The sequence below is a fragment of the Ammospiza nelsoni genome, chromosome 10 (assembly GCF_027579445.1).
Source record: "Ammospiza nelsoni isolate bAmmNel1 chromosome 10, bAmmNel1.pri, whole genome shotgun sequence".
Taxonomy (NCBI): Eukaryota; Metazoa; Chordata; class Aves; order Passeriformes; family Passerellidae; genus Ammospiza; species Ammospiza nelsoni.
Genome location: NC_080642.1, coordinates 17637052 through 17657261, shown reverse-complemented (window position 1 = coordinate 17657261; position 20210 = coordinate 17637052). Strand labels below are relative to the sequence as shown.

The 20210-nt window shown below is 43.0% G+C and overlaps 1 protein-coding gene across 2 annotated transcripts in view; it reads right to left on the bottom strand.

The window, feature by feature from the left end:
* Positions 1 to 20210, bottom strand: part of EPHA4 (EPH receptor A4) — a 104846-nt gene that overhangs the window by 56258 nt on the left and 28378 nt on the right. The window contains exon 4 of one of the 2 annotated variants that reach the window (XM_059478900.1): positions 7567 to 7722. In XM_059478900.1, coding sequence (XP_059334883.1) covers positions 7567 to 7722 — 156 coding nt within the window. Of the gene's footprint in view, positions 1 to 7566; positions 7723 to 11108; positions 11340 to 20210 lie in introns of those variants that run through there. The other variant, XM_059478902.1, reaches the window with a different exon arrangement.

Here is a 20210-nt window from a genome sequence, read left to right as displayed (position 1 = left end):
CTTCAAAATTATTTTAACAAACAAAAAAAAAATTAAAATACTGTATTAAAATTAAACCAATATTCTGCTACAGTTTGAAGCTTTCTAGCTTCACCCTAAAACTGTGAAAGCCGTGCAAAACCACTGTTCAATGCAGCTGTGTGCCAGCCATGGATGTTTGCTAATCAAAGTCAATCAGGCAGACCAGCAGGCCTCAATGGGCTTTGGCCCAGGACTGACAAAAGGATCCTCCTTATGAGCCTGCTCCAGGGACGCTGACCCTCTTCATCTGCCCTGATTTCAAAGGCAACTCGGGGCATTCAGAAATCTTGAGCTAATTTGCTACATAATAAACAAGATTCATACAACAGGGAAGGTTGCTATGACACACCGTGGTTTAAAAGGAGCCCAGGATGAACTGGCCTGTTTTGAATCGGCAGCTTGGCCTTGGCTGCACTACAGAGGAGCAGCAAAGTCTTTGATAAGTTAAAGGAGCAGCAGGCACCTGGGAGCAAGCATCCGACTGCCTAATGGCAAGAAAACCTGACTAGAAATGCTCTGTCAGAAGCAGGGAAAAGTTTAGCACATCTGCTGTACAAGATCTGAGAGGCAGCTTTTGTGTCTAACACAGCAAGAATAAAGAGACCAAATAAAGAGGTGCACAAAAAAAAAAAAAGGGTCCACACAATGGACGCTTCCACAGATGTTTGGAGCATATCTGGACATAAGCACATCAGGTGCCTTTGAAAGGGCTGGCTCAGGCACAGAGAGGCAGTACTAGGGTTCACTAAGGCTGCTGGTTGTGTTGCCAGCCTCACCCATGGGGTCACACTGCTGCTCTCTCAGCAAGGCCTCACCCCACTGGTACTGTATGGATGGCCTTTAACAACTCTAATCAATGCTCTTTAATTTCATCATGATCCTAGAATCATCTCACTGGGGACAGGGATGAGCGTGAAATAGAGAGTATTTCAGAGAGCATTAAAGAGAGAGTATTTCGCTACTATGTGCAGAGAGGATGCAAAGAAAGTAATTATTAAATAATCAATGTCTTTAAACACCTTAAAGTTCACTGACTAAAACGTCTGGCAAAGCCGTGCCAAGCACAGTGTTCAAGAGGAAGCACTTTGGCCTTCTCTTTCCATCTCATAAGGCTTTATTGAACCTGTACAGCAGTGGGGCTGTCAATGATGTTTCAGCATGCAAGCTGTGATGCCCTTCAGATATGCCTTTGTTGTTGATCTCTAACCATCTGAAAGAAAAGTTCTAACACAGAGTAAATACCTGGGTCCTGTACATTTAAGCTTGCAAACAAAGCCCACACTTTACTCAGACAGTTGTGTATGTTACTGCCACTAATTGCTTCTTTCAGCAGTTGTGGACAGGTCCCCTGTTGTTGTGGGCTAATTCACACAAGCAAAGGCAGCTCGGACAGCCCTCACTTCTTGCCTGCCTGGCTATTCCTGACCATTTATCATCACAGATTATGTGTTTTACAACTGGTGAGACCAAAGCCAACAGACCGCAAGATGCAGCATCACTTAAAATACCAGTAATCTGCTCCATTTCCACCCTCTCTCCTCTCTGCACAGTCAGCTTTACAACTGGGTTATAATAAGGCAAATTATTTGGTAAACAATTCTTCATTTATTTACTTGGGCAAGATTCCTTTGACTTCAGTGGGAGTCCTGCCAAGCCAGGGATGCTGGAGCAGCGCCAGTGACAAAATGCCCATTTCACTGGAATGTACGATTTCCTATTTACTCGCCAGAAGTAACCCAGTTACCAGCTTCACAATAGACTTTGTTCCTTTCACCCAGAGAACAATCCAATTAATGGCTCCTCTCCTAAAAAGGCTAAAGAAGTTAAGCAAAGAGGTCCAGTTACCACTGGCAGAGGTGTGGGGAAACTGATGCTCGCAGGTACCACTCCTTTGGGCTCTAGGCTTCCCTTCCAAGAGCTGCCATATAAGAACATTTTGCATTGTCACGTATGCTAAGCCATGTTATCACATCTACTCTAATGCACTGTGCTGCAGACAATGCCACCTGTGTTCACTCACTCTTTCAAGATAAAAAGAATTCCACTGTGGAAACCAGAAAGTTATCTGACAGTCTGACAGGAAAGAAATCCAACTAGAAAAATAAGCTGTTCTGTAATTGGCCCAACTGCTGAATTTCTTATGCTGTTTGCCCTCTAATTTACTTCAACAACTCTACAGAACTAGGTCCTGACTAACCAAATCAAAGCCCCCATTTAATTGAGTAAATGTCTCTGTTAATTTAAGGCTCTGGCCAGAAAATCAGAAGACAGCTAATAAACAGTTGCTGTATTTAAAGGAGTGATGATTCCAAGTCTACTGATTATAAACACACACTGTCAAATTACTCCCATCTCTTCTCAAGCCATAACCACTCCCCTTCTTATTCAATTCCTTCAGCCCATCACCACACACAAGGGGAGACAGCTTTCTCCTTTGAGATTCCCATCACTCACAATCCCTTTCTTTCAGTCTGGCAGCAATGCAGGGATGGATGGTCCGTTTTCCCAGCCTACGTGGAGAAGAAAAATCATTCTCTCCTTACAGCCTACCCACTGTTCCCTCTGCTCTTGTAACTGCTGTGCTACAGCTTAAAAGGTATTCTGATGTACTATTTACATAATGAACAATATCACAGGACGTTTTAAGAACAAAATCATTTATTGAAGGTGCAGACATATATATAAAGATGTGGAAGAGTTATTATGTCATAAATTTAAATTCTGAAGATCAGAGGCTCTGCTGGCATATACCTCATACTACAGAGAACAGGCTCCAACAGCAGAGGACTGCAGTAGTGCCAGCACAAATATGGAAATGTGGCAAAGCCAGTGCAAAGCCACCTAAAATACAGTAGCCAGCACAACTGTGTGGTGTATCCAGCCACAGTGGTGATAATCCATATCGGACTGGAAACTTAAAAAATGAACAAGTTCAGTTGAAGGAAAAAGAGCACATTTGCTTATTTATATTGTTTATAGTTTAAGCAATCATTATAAACATGTGCTCAAATAATCAGCTCCTACGTAATTACTCATTTGCAGCCACAGTTATTAGGTAGGTAAATTCACTCTTTTTTGAAAATGCAAGTCAAATATTTATCTCTGAGATATGTTAAATGTAACACAAGATTGAGTTAAGGGTATATATTACACTGCAACATTAACAAAATTGAAGTGTTTAGACCTTTGAAACCTTTTTTAAAGCCTTGACCTTGGAAACAAATAAGGACAGTGTTATTTTAATGTGCATTCAAATTTTAACAACACAGTCACACAGCTCTAGTGGAATTCACATTGAGTTTCCACTGTAGATTGCTCATCATTTCATTATGGTTCATTATGCTGATAACTGTCAGAAAGCATTAGAAGCAGGAGCCTTGAGTAATAGCACTGAAATGGTAATTTAAAAACACTATACTTTCTGAAGGAAATACAGCAGAGAACTAAATTCAATTAGAAGAGGGGAATGTAAAGACAAGTAAGTGATGTTTGCTGTTTGAAGTCAGGCTATTCAGTTTCTTGATAACCTAGACTGGAGAAGGTCCTTGTAAAGCAGGCACTCTTCTCTTGCATCTCACTACATCTGCTCTTACAATCTCCAAGCTTCTCCACTACAAACTGTCTTAAATGCAACCGTTTTCGAAATATTTCAGGCCATGAAAAATATCAATCAATCCATCAGTCCCTGTTTGGGTGACACAACTGACTTAATTATTCAGGGTCATTTACTGAGGCAGATTTCAAGCTGGACAGTCCATGATGGTAATCTCTCTTTTGTAAAGGGCTCCCAATTAAAAATCATTAATAATTTGAATTGAACAGACAACACAAACAATACAAAACCATCCCATTCTGGCTCATAATGTGAGCATTGTTTGTTAGGAGTTAGAGAACCCAACTCATTAATGGTGGGGAGGCAGGAGCAACGCCCATTAATTTGGGTGGGAACTGCACCTGCCTGCACCAGGCTGCAATTCCCTTACAGAGCAGGGAATTCAGGGACAAGGGCCATGACTGAGACTGATTTGTTTTCCTGCCTCATGGATTCATATGTGGGTGAGGCAATTTATTCTCCATTACATTACTAACCTCATGAAAGACCCTTCCTCTCTGCAAGTACTGGAATATAATGAAGGCCTGTAGAGTTGCCTGGACATTACTTTTGCTTCCAAAAGGGAAAGGTGCTTCCAATGGTTTGAGCTCAGGTGTACTACAAGTCCATCATCCCATCTCCATGCCCAAAGCACACAGCTGACAAGCCAATAGTGCTTCAGAGCTCAGAGTCTGAATTGCCAAGTTTGGCCAAAGCAGCAGATCCAGGCTGGCTCTGCCCCTCGGCCCTGACAGACACATTGCTGATTACCCCCAGGAGCAAGTTTGAAGGGAAAGATGCACCAGTAAACACGTGTGTGTCAGGGTCTCTGCCTGCCTTTGACACAGCCCACTCTGCTCTCCCAACACCCTCACTGCTACATTCTGCCCTTACTTGCACAAACTTTACACCAGACATTGTTACTCACTCTAGCAGAGCTGAAATAGAGCAGAATACTAAAACCAGAGTTTGAGTAACTTGTTTAGGAGCCTGATGCCTGTCTTACCTGAGGTTAGACAGTTTTTACAGCTCAGCAAGGGACAGCAATGTCAGAGAGCAGAGCGATGGAAGGGTAAAACTCTGGAGCACCTCTCCCGGCCAGCACACCAGGAAGTAGCTACTGCTTTTGTTACTTATCATGGGAATTGCAAGAAAGGAAAAGGAAGGGAAATTCTCTAATTCCCTTTCATCCACTAGCACAATCAGGCTAATGGAAAGTCCTAACAGCCTTCCTCCCCCAACCTAGAAGGCAAGATAAATAACAAGGCCAGCCAGTTTACTACTAAAGGAAATCAATAGCCAAGGGTCAAAGCTTTACAAAAACACATCTTAAGAAGTCTGAAGTTCTTCATCTTAAAAAGTGTTTAGGAATAATAAAGAAGGGATCAATCCACAGTCCATTCCAGGTGTTCTTTCCAAATTATCCAATGTTACTTTTATTCACCTGGTCTAATAGTTCTCCAAGTGAACAGAAACCTGATTTTACAAGCCAGTGGAGCAGAGTCTATCTTTTTGCTAGAAGAATGGATCTCAGATACTGTTTTATTTCTTCATTAGTGTGCCGTCACACTGAGCGATTACTAAATGCAGGCCTGAATGAGAATACCAGAGTTAAAGAGAGCATAATGAACAAAGAAGGTGCCTGATTGTTATGGCTGTCAGCACAAGGGAATTGGGTTTGTCACCTTGTTTAACCAACTGGTAAGAACTGATTACAGTCTGAATCCACCTGAAAGCGCCTTTGATGTTTATGCTCCCTTCTGTCTACACGTCTTGTCAGGAAAGTCAGACAAATGGGGATCTTCTTCTGAAGGGTCTTCCTTTGGCAGCTCTGAATGCTGTCCCATGACTGGGATACATGGGCAGAAGCCACTCAGAGGGGCAGCATGGCAAGGGAAGAGCCTCCAGAGCCCTGCACAGCAGGTCCCTCCCAGCACAGCTAAGGCAGGGCTCAGAGAGGGGCACAGCAGGGCTGGGGGGCACAGCTGCCCCCAGGCCAGCTCAGAAACAGCTCATGGGGCATCCTTCACCTTGGATCACAGAAAAACAAGCTCTTCAGCTACAGGAGAATGCAAAGCTATGAACCAGGACCTCCGGAGACAGGCCTGTTTTCCAAGAGCAGCTGTCCATAGGATTGTGGTGTTGGCTTGCCTCTGCCTGCAGAGCCCTCCCAGGCTGCTGCAGAGATGAAGACTGGGGCCAGCACCACCACAGCCTTTGCCTTTTCTCCTTTCCTCTCTGTATTTTTGGGGTAAAACACCAAGATCAGGAACTTCAGCTTTGTCTGACCTGCCAAGACAGGAATGGGGAGGAGTGGCTGCAGCAGGCCCAAGACTTGACAAAAAAGGGCTGAGCTTGCAGGGGTACATTTTGCAATAACGCCAGCAAACATACAGATCATTTGCTTACAATTTCCCCATCTGGAAATGTTTTGCTCTCTCCTCATACTTCCCTAACTTCACATGCCTATTTAAATTCAACCAGTTGATTACTAATTTGATTTCAATTTGGTCAAGATATCATTCACAGGGACCAGGGCTTTGAAAAACTTTTGTTGGTATAATGTTATTCAGAGTGTACATTTCACACAATAGTTTTGTTGTTGCAGAAAGACATTTTCTCTATCAAACTGGTCACGTTTTAGATCTAGTAGTGTAAATTATATTATAGAAAGCATGTTCTTGCCCATTTAGACAAGGTTTCACAATACAGTTAGACTCCATTCCCAGTCAATACTTGGCAAGGGATACATGCACCACTCTGCTTCCTACTAAGCAAAAGCAGCTGCTCTTGGCTATGGCCTGGCCTCCTCAACCACCACCCAGCAGAATTCACTGCTGAAAAGAAGGAAATCACTGGAGAACAGCTGGAATCAAGGGAGTGTGGGGAAGGGATGAGTGCTAACTTAGTTATGGACATACTCTGTTTCTGCCTTGTAAGGGAGAAATTAAGGTTTAAATAAATGTGAGTCATCTCTCACAAAATTAATTTTCAATATATTAAAATGTTACAAAAGAAATATCTTGGCCTTTCCTCACTCACACACATACACACTCTCTCTCTACATAAATATACAGCTGAACTCCAAAAATCTGGAAACACTTCCAATAGTTTTCAGAGAATGCCACACATGGCTATCCCCCTGGTAAAATACAGCCCTTTCACTTATTGTTTCAAAATGCTCTGCTCCTAAGAAAGTGAAAACCAAGGAACAAGAGGATCACAATTTAACACCAGAGCATGCCTGGAATCCCAGGTCTTCAACAGCACGAGCGATTAACCAACACATAGGACAAGGAGTTTATCTAGCAACCCTGACTGTGCTCAATGCTTCTCTCCTTTTCCCTGATGAAGGTATTTTGGTGGAACTAAAGCAAATTCCATTTGCTGCACATGATTTATTTACCTACACAGGAAAAAATAAACCATGCATTGGGAGTTTCATTAAAGTTTAAGATTTATTATTACCACCCTTTCAGATGAACACTTGGGTTCCTAAGGGTCACCAGCTATATTTCAAGCAAATTAGAAATATAATGAGATTATAAATATTACCTGTTTACCTGAGGTCATACAATTACAAGGAAAGCTTTCACAATTTTTACAAATATTCATAGTTAAAGATATGAAAGGTGATGCGCGTTACTGGCCAGGTGCTCAGACTGGAACTGAGGCCTGTATTTTATTTCTACCTGTGTTATTAAGGTGTGCAAGTCCCTCTTTTCTAACTGTGTCTTCTGATTTATTTATGCAAGGGTCAGCACAGCCATGCCACCATTAGGAACTGAGGCTGAGGACTAACACTGTCACTCATAAGTGTGATCCAAAATGCAAAGTGCATCAGCAAAGGGTCATGAGAGCTACTGAATGCTGCTGTCAGAAGCAGAGCACGTTTTAGAGGCACAGAGAAGAGGTGATAAAAGGGGCTGGAGATTGCTCAAAGACCAACTCACGGGTGCAGGGCATGGAGGCAGCATCGCTTTCGGCTCGGAAGAAGCCGCGATCGCAGGTGCAGGACGTGGAGCCTTCCCAGATGGAGTAGCTGTGGGGAGGGCACTTGGCACAGGCAGCGTCTGTCGAGAGAGCCTTGTAGTATCCGATTTTGCAAGCTGGATGGAGGAACAGGAAAGGAGAGTGTTACTGGCCCGGGCTGTGATCATAAATTGCTAGCTTACTCATTCAAAATCAAGGCAGGAGACATTTCAAAGAGATCTAATGATGTCCTCTTAGCCCCAGGTGAAGAATTAACAATCATCACACTCTTAATGAGTAGTCCTACGTCAGGGGATACTGATTTCTAATTCCAACAAGGAGCCATTTTAAAAGCTGGCTTAGAGATGGCAAAAAAAAAAAAATAAAAAATTGTACTCTTCTGTTGACACTGCCAGAAAATCAGCTGCCTCTATGTGCTTACTGTGGAGTTGCATGTGGCTTAACCCATGTCCACCTGCACCCCACACACACAGAGCGTGACAAAAGGGGTGCAATTGGTTTATTCTATGACCACTTAAGGAATGGCAGCTGACAGTCAGACACTGCCAATTTTTAAGAGGGAGTGGGACAGGAACCCAACATGCCCGGAAATGGCACATCTCCCTCCTGGCAAGGCAGAATTCATTTGGCTCTTTCTCCCCAAGGGAAGAGAGCAGCAATGCTCTCCCCTGCTCAAAGCTGGGGCACAACAGTAGCTGCACCACTGCCACCCGGGCCCACGTGCAGCTGGCAAGCTTTGGGTGACTTCAGCTTCATAAAAGCTACTTTTACATCACTTGGAAAAAACTCATGAGCATCATTAATAACACATTTTCATGGTGGCTAACAGGTATGTCATCCTAGAAATGTCTCCCTTGGCTAGAGAAAAAAGCCCACCATCACCACCACTGGCTTTTAGCACTGCAGAGAAGAGAGAAAATTCCCAGGCACCCAAACCAGTAAAAAGGAAAGGCTGTTCCCAGTATTTACTGTGTGACTCACTCCCACATCTTGTCATTTATCACCTACACTACCTTTAGAGTTCCCCTGCTACACACAGGCTCCTGTTGGGAGGGCATAAGCCCGCTCACAGCCAGGGCTCACTCTTGCTGTTTCAACCTTTCCTTAGTCCCCCTCACTCTTTCCCTGCTTCTCTTATGAAGCCCTCCAGTGGGAAATATAGAGGGATATTAGTAACACGTTTCTAAAAGAGCAAGTTACTTCATTCTTATTAGCCAAAGCCATTTATGAAATGTCCTTAACAAGTCCTGACTTTACGATGTGCCACATGCCGTGTGTGAGAGCGCTGGGGGATCACCCTGGTGACACTCGCTGGGGCTGCCACAGGACCAGAGGAGCCTGGGAAACACATTGCCCAAGTGACTGGGATTTACAGAGCTCTCATGCATCGTGGCATTAGATAAGGTTCGACTTGCAAGGTGTGTTTTGGCCATGCTTCAAACAGCCTTGGGGTTTGCATTAAAAGCAGCAGCTACAGCTCTGGCAGGGAGCACTGCAGGGGTTAAACCCAGCCTGCCCCATGTCAGGAACGGTTTTGGTCCCTGAACACAAATTCAAACCCACCACGTCTGCCAGGCACCATCAGAATGCAAAGGCAACTCCTGGAAAACAGTTTATTCTGCCTGGGATGGGAATTGTCCAGCAAAACAAACAAACAAACAAAATAACCCTTCTTTTTTTTTAACATATGATTTGCACTATCTGGTGAGCAAGTTGTTATATCACTATGTGTTCTGGGCTTAACCACAGCAGCAATCAAGTGGCAGATTCTGGCCTTAGATATTACTCCTAGTTTTCACTGTCACAGCTCAGATGAGAAATATTCCTAAGTCTGTGTATGACCAGGAGAGACACCCACAGGAAGGATCTTGCTGCCACATATAAAGACAAGGCATTGAAAAACAGAATACAAGAGGAAACCAAGTTGACAGCCTTTATCCACAAAATTCTTTCTATCATTCACAGTTTTAACACTAAACATGTAAACTAATATTATTCTTAATATGAACATCACAAACCACAGAAATAATTAAACAGTGAGCTATCTTTAGCATATTTGGGGTATTAAAATACTTCAACAATTCAACTTCAACAATTTAGTTCAAGGCTGAAAATCCTATTTGGGCTATAACATGCTTCTAGAAAGACAAGAAAATATCACAGGTAAAGATTTTTGTGACCATTCCTCCCTATCTTTTCATACTCCATGGTCCAAAAGGGAATAGATGTATTCACTGGGTACTGCAAGGTCAACACTCTGTAACTCAAGGATTTTTTCCCCCTCGTTTCATGCACTGTATTTTGTTTTCTACTATATTAAGCCAAGATCATTAATATTTCAAGACCTGAAGAAAGCTCTCCAAACACACTGGCTGCTCCTAAAGCACACACAGCCATTTGCTTCAAAAAATCAACTACTCCTGAAGACAGTTTTCTTCATTTTAGTGTGCTCAGAGATTCACCACATTTCACAACAGACATAAAAGGGCATTAGAGCATGTGCTGCATTAAACCAGGAGTTCTTTGCCCCCAAGAGCTCCATGGCAGCGCCACTTAAAAACTCCAGCCTAATCCTGTAAAAGCTGTTCTTAGCATGAAGTGCTGCTGACACACCTCTTACAACTACAGATGGACTTTTTTTTGAAGGGTAATGATTTAGTAGGCAAACAAGAAGCCTGTACAGAACTCATTCCCTGGAAGTCTTTATTGCTTGCTCATGACAAATCTTCATGCAGCTGCTTTTCTAGGAAGGATTTGCTGGGTGAGACCCAGCATGAATGGGGTTCTTACACAGTTTTCGAAAGATGCCTTTGTAAAAAGATTAGTTCACATGTGCAATGCAAACTTTGAGTTCAATTTCTTAGCTTTGCCTTAATTAGTTCTTTCTGTGAGGTTTCTTTTTGTATTTTGAAGGAGAAAAAAAATTTTTCTCACATTCAGGTCGCCCCCAAGTGTAACACGGTTACAATCAGCTGCAGCACATTCAAGGGAAATTCTCAAACAAAAATATTTTCACTTCACAGTTTTTCCTCAGAACAAATCACATTAATTTAAATGGACATCAGCTTGAAATAATCACACTGATGTCTTTGAGTTATAATACTAACATCTATTTGATTTCTATTTCTCTTAAAACAAGACAAGATCTGGCAAACATTGCTGGTCATTATTACATGCCTTTTTCCTTCTTTTTTCCAAATATATCAGAGTGATGCATGTCAAAACTTCAAAAATTGCTCTGAAGAATTATGGAACTTCAGTCAAATCTAGCTGTAAATTTTCTCAAGTTGTTTTTCCAACTCTGTTTTCACATTAAAACCTGACTTTCAGACTTAAAGATTCCTCAAAAAAAGAGAAAGAATACGTGTGTGGGCTGCAAAGTCTGCTTGCTTGGTTTCTCCAAATGCTCAATTTTTGACTAGAAAATTTCAGGCAACAATTTCAGAATTTAAAATCTCATCTCATAGTGGATGGGGCTCTAATCACATTCTTTTTAAACACTGCTACAACAAAATACTTGCATTAAATTGGTTTTAACTATTTTTAAATAAGCTATATTGTTGGGGTTTTTTTATTGGGGGCAGGGGAAATATTGAAGAAAATTATTCTTTCAAATTTAGAGTTGTTTAAAAAAAATATTCCACAGTACTTGCTCTTAAATTGTTCCTTTATCCTTGTGGAAATGGCAGTAATTCCTTCCGAGCTGGGAAAAGGCTTGGCACACCTAACAGTCCTTTAAAAAAAAAATTAAAATGGTGTAATGTTCATAAAGGGTTGGATAAAGAAATAATCCCAACCTCTTTGCTGACAAATTCCTAAACCATTAAAAATGCAGTGCACATCCTAAAAGCATCTCAGGGAGCTCCAGGCAGAGGCTCTGGCAGTGCTGGAGGCAGGGATGGGAGACACCCCTGAGCCTGGCTGGCATCTGAGCAGTGACGGGATGGGGAATGCCCAAGGGGGCCAGCCCCGAGCTGAAAGCTGCTGGGCAGGAGCTCTGGCACAGCCCTGGACACCAGGGACCAAGGGAGCAGAAATCAGAAATCCTGCTTGAAGCCTCCGCCTCTGCTGAAGAGGATTGCAACCAAGAAAATACTGATTTCTGATTAGGACCTAATAAAGTGACTAGAGGGAAAAACAAGCACAGAAACGTGGCTTTATTCAAGCAAATCTAGTTAAGTCAATAAACTGATATTAGAAGCAAATGTGACAGAGATGTTGTGAAGTGCTCATCCTGCGGGACGCAGTCCTGCACAGGCCAGCAGCGCTGGCTGCAGAGCCATGGCCATGAAGCCCCTGTGCCCCTTCCCTCCACACAAGGGAAGGTCCACAACCAAACCGTGCTCCTGCTGCACCCTCCTGCCCAAAAGGAGCCCTCTGTACGCCCAAGAACATTTATTATCACAGGCAGGCAAACAATGCTGCTAAAACCTGTGCAGTCAGCTCAGTTGTCAGAAGCTATGCATTCCAGTTCCCTTTCTTGACGCAGAAAAATATGTTAGCTACATACCCAAGAAAACTTCAAAATTCCTTGAGAAGCAATTTTGAATCAAATCTCTCTCTGCACACAACAGAGGAGAGAAAACTACTTTTAAGTCAATGATTGTAGCCAACTTTAAAGAAAGGTTCCAAAATAGTACTCTTGGTGAAATGAAGGACAAGGCATATAATTTAATAAAACATATTTCAATGTCACGTTTATACATTTCAGTGAGAAAAGAAATTTGTGTTTAAAGACTTGAAAAAATACTTTGATAGCACATTTGATGTGTTTCATCACTGGTTACTTTTCCTACAGCTCTTCTCCCTGGAAATATTTTGAGCTCACGTTTTAACTGCACCCTCAGGAACAAAAAGTTACTTTTACTTTTCCCCTTGAATGTTGTTCTTAGGCTTTAAGAGGATGGATTTTCTCTCTCTCATCGTAACAAAACTACATCTGCCACATAAGAAGGCAGCATCTTCTAAGCCTACTTTTACTGTTATTACCATTTCTGAACAGATTTTTGTGTGTTAATTATAGAACTCAATTGTTTGGATAGTCTCTTTTGATGAGCTTTCTGCCCCGCACCATGAACCCCTCTGTTATTGTACAGCTGTTTTTCTTCCAAATGCTCATCAGGGTTTTCTAATTGTCAAGCTGTCCCAGCAACCAGGTCTTTTGACCTAAAAGTCAAAGAAAGGGAGTCACCCTTGTCTCCCCGACATGAATACCCCAGTGGTCCCAGTGGACCCCTGATACCTACGAGACAATGCTTTTCCAGATCATTGCCACTACAAGCATAATTGGGTTTGGGGTGAAATGAGAAGATTTAAAATAGGATGAATTAATGAGTTTCTTATAAAATTAAGTCATTCTCCTGGTCCAATCTAATTACTCACTGTAATGCCCCTGAGGGTGATAAATAAAGATCCTTAGAAGCCAAGCAGGAGGGAAAAAAAAAAAAAAAGCTTTCTCTTGAGCATTTCTTAAAAGTCAAGTTGTAGAATGTGATGTGATATACCAAATGCTCTTTCCAAATAACGTCAGATTCCTTTGATGTTCACGCTGTAAGATCTTTGCCTCCTGTTAATAATGACTGTACTATTGCTACACATAAAAAGGAGCTCCCCATCTTTAGCTGGTATCTCTGATGAGAAAACCAGTATTTCTACACACTAAGTATGTATTTTCAATGCATGAGTGGCACAAGGAAACACAAAAATCCCACTGGGGAAGAGTCTAGACTGTTTGACTGCAGAGCACTTTTACTCCATGATTGGGTAAAAAACTCAGGAAGTTCAAAACAGAAATAAAGGGACCTTGGAACATTAATGTAGTATGATTTGAAATCCAAAATCTGAGTGTCCAAGCCACTGGACCTGTACATGCAGATACCCTAGCAGGTTAAGCATTCACACCTCATTTGCAAAGCTGCAGCATAAACCAAGTGGAGGAGCTTTTCACACACCCAATCTGAACAATCATTAACAAATAAATAAATCTCTTTGGTTATTTTTTCCTTAGCAACAGGTCTGTTGCTAGTGCTGTGGTTTGCTGATTTAAGGCAGGGTACTGATCCCATGATGCCAGTCACAGCAGGACTCAAACACTTTTGGCAGATCTAAGAGTGCCTTGCCTGATTGTGCACCCATGGAGAGACCTCACTGACAGGTGGCCAGATTTTTATTTGGCTCATGGGAGATTAGAAAGTCAGTTGCCTACTTCAGTTTAAGAAGTGAGGAGCTGGAGTGATCTTTGGTGTGGAAACAAGCCACCATCACCATCCAAGGTCTCTTACTGAAGGTGCCCATTCCATTGCCACAGCCTGTCAAAGACAGCAGGGAATGGCAGTGCACTGCCCTCAGCCAAACCCTGCTGCACCATCAGGCACATCCCACTAGCTCCACTTCACTTAAATTCCCCTGTGCTCAGTCCTCTCCTGTAACACTTCACTTTGACAGCCTCTGGTGGACCTGCAGGGCCAACACTGCCAGTGAAAGCCAAGGCAAAAAGGCATTCAATACCTCTGCCATGTCCTTGGTCACTAGATCTCCTCCCCACTGAGGCCTGGGACCGTGTTTTCCTCAGCCTTCCTTATTGTGCCCACAGGAGCAGGTGTTCTGGGCGTCCTTCATATCCCACACCAGACAAACTCCAGCCTGGCTTTGGCTTTCCCAACACCTCCTCTGCATCCTCAGGCAATGGCTGGACTCCAGAATCCTCCTGGGTGCTTCTCCTGTGTGTCTGAGCTGTGCCAAGGGCTCCCTGCCCATCCACCTCGGCCTTCTGCAGCTGCTGTGCCTGTGCTCGCAGCAGCTTGTCCTTTAAAACCCACCACCCATGTGGGCTTCTTCACTGCCCTCCTGATAAAATTCCTGAACAAGCCAAAATCTTCTGACCTGAATTGCAGAGCTTTAATTTATTTTTTTTAATATACATGAAATCCAGGGAAACAAACCACAAAAAATGAAGTCTCCAGCTGAGGAAAGGGCACAAGCACAACAGGACTGGGCATCTGACACAGCAATCTGTTCAAGAGAGAGAGCTACAGGCACTAACAAAACTCCCAGGTGTATGACACAAGAACCAGAATGGCCTATTAATCCCGGCCAAGGAGGTCCTGTTCACCTGGGTATCATTTTCTTTGCACAGTTTTCAGAGCCAATTGCCAGATGTTTTTGCCATGCACTTGGGCACTGCACAATCCTCTCTGCAGGGACAGGGTTTGTGGGTTTGGAGTGCCACTCCTAAGCAGCATCACTTCTCCTGTGTTTCACACAGAGAAACATACTGCTTGTCTTCTACAGAAATATTGCAAATCAACTTGCACCTCATGCAAAAGAAATATAATTATGCTGATAATGCAATCAATTGAAAAGCTTAAATTTGTCCATCAGTCAGATCACTTAAATCTTTCATCGGTCCCCCTTTTCTAAAGAAACTAGATAGTCAAAATCATAAACCAAAAAATTAAATACATATGCAATTCATATATTAAGTTTAACAGGTACGTACACAGAAAAGTTAAAAATGAAAAATTAGCTTTAATTCTTAAAAATTAAGAATTATTCTGAACTTTGCTACGTAGCTGATAGGTCATAACTGCTAAAAAAACCTCTTCTTAAAAATATAGGAATTTGAAAATCTCACGTTTCTATGTATTAATAATAATAGCTTATCTATGCAACCCTTTTCTCTGCTACAGCTGTGGTAGCTGGGGGAGTAGATGGGGATAAGCTTGACATTTCTCACATCATGCTCACTCCTGGTCTTTGACAGCACCCTGATCTCACATCAGCTCTGTCAACCCCACCAGCACACAAAGCTCCCAGCCCTGCTCCAGAGGGGGGAACAGCTGGAAAAGCTCACCAAGGAAAATCAGCCCCTGGACAGAACACTTGCTGCATTGGGCTTTTGTCTGAAATAAAAATAGAAATCTAAAAATTCAAGGACTAGGTGAAAAAAATTGTGACTGAAAATAACTGAATCAAAAAAAAAAATAAAAAGCCTTTCCCAGTGAGGAGTCAGCACTTTGCAGGAGAAGTGAAAATCCCAACCTGCTCTGCTCTCTACAGGAAGATATTTGCCAGCACTGGCAGCGCAAGCGAAGCGGCCGACGGCCACCAGCAGGAAGCACTGGGGACACGCTGTGCCTGCACAGTGGCACTGGGACCTGTCCCCTCCTTGCAGGCAGCAGAGCACTGAAAGCACACACAGCTCCACATTTCAGTGCTTTAAGGAAGAGGAACGTGCTGCTGAACTGGGGACTTGGCAGGGCACTGTTTGCATGTTTACTTGTAAAAAGTGTTTGAACACTGAACAGATGCCCTGGTAGGACAGAGCGCCTCTGCTCAGGAGCAGCCGTGTCCTTTTTGGGAGCAGAGAGCACCAGCACTGACCCAAGTGCTAAGGGCATCTCTAAAACACTGCTCTGAGCCAAGGGTTCGATGAGCTCAGAGAGCTCAGGCTGTCACTCTGCTCTATCACAGACTTCATCTAACTTTGGAAGTATAATCACCTTTCTACAAGCTGTAAGATTTAAGGGATGAGTCAACTAATCAGTTTCAAATAATTACTCAATTAGAAAAACAAGTTGATGGATTCCCTTGAACAGAAGCAGCATGAGGAGAATCACAAAACTGACAGATTTTCAAGCAAACCTAAGATAATAAGGTGGGGCTTTTTTTATAAAAAACCCAAAACAGAAAAACGCGATTTATGTTCTTTAGCAACTACATTTTACAGGGAGGAAAAAAATCCCTACTGAAGTTTTATGATATACTCCAGTGAAAGCTGATTAATTGGCCTGAATCTCTACATTAACAAGCCCTAATCCTCTTGTCAGGAGACCTGCTTACAAGCTTCTCTCCCCAGTGGTGTAAAAGCACTGATGAGAACAGAGATCTGTATCTCAAAAGCACTGTCCAGCCAGCCTGGGATTATCTCTCATCTCCTAAATCTTAACAGCTCTGTAGAAAGGCAATTAAACCTCCAAAGTTAGATAAGCCTGTGATAGAGCACAGCATCAGCTTGAGCACTTTAAGACAGAAAGGCCCACCACAGAGCTCTGACATTCCTGTTTAAAATATCTGTTTGCTCCTAACACAAGCATCAGCTCAGGGTCCTGGACTTTGCAAAGATTGTACTTGTAATGTATTATAGAGCACCTAAGACGTTATTCCCCGTTATTTTAAAGGTGCTTGTATTTTATGCAGGCTATTGAGACATTGCAAATTGGCTGAAATAATAATTACATTAATACCCCTTGACAAATTGTCTATTGTAAAGAATTTGAGGATTGATGCTGGCCTTCAATCCCTAAATGCTGTTTCTTCTGTGCAAGTGGAATTTCACTCTGCAGCAGAACTCAGCATAGCTGCAATGTTTTCTGCTACTGTTTGAACTTGTATCATGAGTGTGATGGCAGCAAACTAAAAACTACAGTGTTTTTCTGGGCTTTTTTTATTCTGGCTTTAACTGTGAGCAGCCTGGAACACAATTAAACTTCCTATCTCCAGAGCTATAGCAAGATGTCTTAATATGGTTTAATCATCACATCCTCTCTAGATGGCTGTACAGCATTATATATAAACAAAAAAAAAAAAGCTATTTTGGTCTCCCCAGAGAATTGCTTGACACAAAGATTTTGGAAGATGGCTAAATATAGACAGCTCTGGTGAGATCAGGGTCTATGCAAGATAACAACTCTGCACTATTTCTGACTGTTTAACAAAGATGCTGGGAACACAATGACTTCAAAAAAACACTGCTTTAGCTCTCTCCAGCACTAAAGAAAATAGACAAGGTGCTTACAGAGTCATTTAGTTAGGGAAAGAACCGAGTCCAACTGCTAACTCCGCACTGCCAAGTCCACCACCAAGCCATGTCCCTAGGTGCCACATCTACACATCTTTTAAATACCTTTGCTTCTGAGAGACTCCCATCAACACCACTGTAAAAAACTATCAAACCTCTACTAAGTAGTACATCAATCAAAATAGTGGCATGCAAATCATGATCCATTAAGTACTTCACACTTGATTACCCACGACACTTTAGAGAGGGTCATACATTGATGAGTTGCTTCTCTCTTCTTTGCCCTTTGCTGTTTGGAGCACATGAGCACCTTTAGTTCATTACCAATGCAAAATGTAGCACAAAGCTCAACTTCAGCAAGAGGAAAACAGCAGCCCAATTGTTTGTCCTTTTCTCCCTAAATCTGCTCAAGCTGCATGTTTCTCTGTTCTACACAGATCCCACCTTTTCAGAAGTGTTGGACTTGAGGCACATGAAGCTGCACCCTCGCTTAAATGTGGCAATCGCTACCAAAGAGGTTCTGAAAGAGGAAGAAGACTCAAACCACCCAGGATTTCCCTAGATGCCTTTTTTCACCCCAACTCTCTCCTAGATGTGAAAATCAAGCTGAAGTTTCACAGAATGGGTAAGGTTGGAAGGGACCACTGGATGTTCTCCACTCCAACCTCTCTGCTCAAGCAGGGCTCTGCAGAGCACATTACTCAGGATTGTGTCCAGACCACTCCTGAGTATCTCCAGGACAGGAGATTTGCCCCTCACTGGGCAAACCTACAAACCCCCAAACATGCCAGGAGCCATCTGGAAGCTATTCACCCACACTTCTCCCTCACAGCCTGAAGCTTCTCAATGAGGGGCAATCTCACAGCTACATGGAGACCAAGACAGCTGTAATTCCTGGCTCTGCCAGTGGCTGAGAACAGCTTGCCTGGCCTGCCTCTGGCATTCATGGACACAACACTGTGTATCACTGTCTTAGAGAGGAAAAACCATTCGTTTTCCTCCCAGTGGGCCTGGCCTCACCTTCTGCTCACTAACTTCCAGCTCGACTTCCTACAGATCATGGGAGATTGCTTTTTTATGGATAACCCTCCCACAGGAGTTGATGGCATGAAAGAAGCAGGGAGCAGAGGAAGCAGGGCTGCTCCTTTGGGCCCCCTAAATTGAAAAAGGTAACTACACAGACACCCAAATTGTATGCTTCAATATCCCTGCCTCAGTTTATCCACTCAGGCAATGGCAATAAGATTCACAATACATACACCTAAAAGCTGTTGCGAGGTTTAATTAAGCAACAGAGCACTTGGAGATCTGCAGATAACAAGATGCCCATAAAACAAGAGGAGGTGATTATTTCTGATGAAACAAATCATGGCAACAGCCTTACTCAGCAGGGAATACCCAGGGCTGTCTCAGCTCTCCTTTTACAGCCCTGATGGAGGATGCTTGTAGAGATTGTTCAGCTGCTCTTTTGCATCTCAGGCTTTGGTGGGACATTCAAGAGGATGCAGCAAAATGACTGCACGGGCCGCAGTCTCAGAGATGTGAAATACAGCCCTGATTTAAAAATCAAAGAGCTGGGAATCTTCTCCTGTCAACAAGCCTTCCAACAGAGAAGAATAATTTAGCAAGAATAGCTGAAATCTCCCACCTTAGGGTGATTGGGTGGCTGTGAGGAGAAACGCGTTTTGGCAGTTCCCACATTCTTTTGTCAAACTTCTGTTGTCTGGGAAAGAGCAGAGTGCCAGAAGCCCTTGCAGGTGAATACCTTGGCTGTTTCATGCTCATTTGATTCAGAGCAATAGCGTGTTTATCTAGATGTTTGGAAAGTTATTAATGAGATCAGCAAATCCTTTCCATGTATAAACTGTAAATCACCTTCAGCAATGCCGTGTAAGTTATCGAGTCAAGTGAGAACATGCCTATTTATCTGTGATAGTCTTTTATCACCAATAAATAAAAGCAAGACAGGGAATTACCTCAGGAGAAAATAGCTCTGAAGCAGAGTCTGTTAGGTCACCAACAGAAACACCAGCACAGGAGAACCCCTGTGAAGTTGTGTATAATGACATTCTGAAGGACATGCCCAGGAGCAGCACTGCACCAACCCAGAAAGAGAAGGAGAGCAGCTCTCACTGCTGACCCCATTCAGGTGCATTCAGAATGCTTTCCACCACTCTGGTTCACCAGCACAGAGCAGATGTCTCCCCCACGGCTGCACAGAGTGCGTCTTTTCATCCTCACACATCCCTGCAGACTGAGGGGAAGGCACTTGATGTACTGAGGCTGGTTTGGAGGACCTGCTGTCACAGCCCCAGCAAGGTTCAGAAAAAGAACAGCCAAAGAGAGACCAGTTTTATGAGTGGCTGCTGGGGGTTCTGGACAAGAAGACTCAGAATTTGAGCTGGACTCAGTTTTTAAATCCCCTACTATCCTGAATTCACAAGATGTATGGCATCTTTAAATAAGAGTTCTGCCCATCCATCTTCCAGGTCCAGGCAACCCAGAGATTTACAGCGCAGCTGCTGCTCCAGGAGTACGGGATTTGGCCCAGTTTTGCAATGGACATATCACCTGGTAAAACTTTAAAGTAGGGGTTTTTATGGAGGCAGACATTTAATGAATGCTTTAAGAACTCTTCAAGGGTCCTGCAGAAAGTCTCCCTTTTGATGAGAAGGTAAATTAAATAAAGTCCTGAGGGAACAAAGCCAATGCCAGGCATAACCAAAAATAGCTGTGATAGGTCTCTCCTGTCCCAGCTTAGCAATTGCCAGGCAGCTCCAGGGAGGCCCTCAGCAGACACACCAG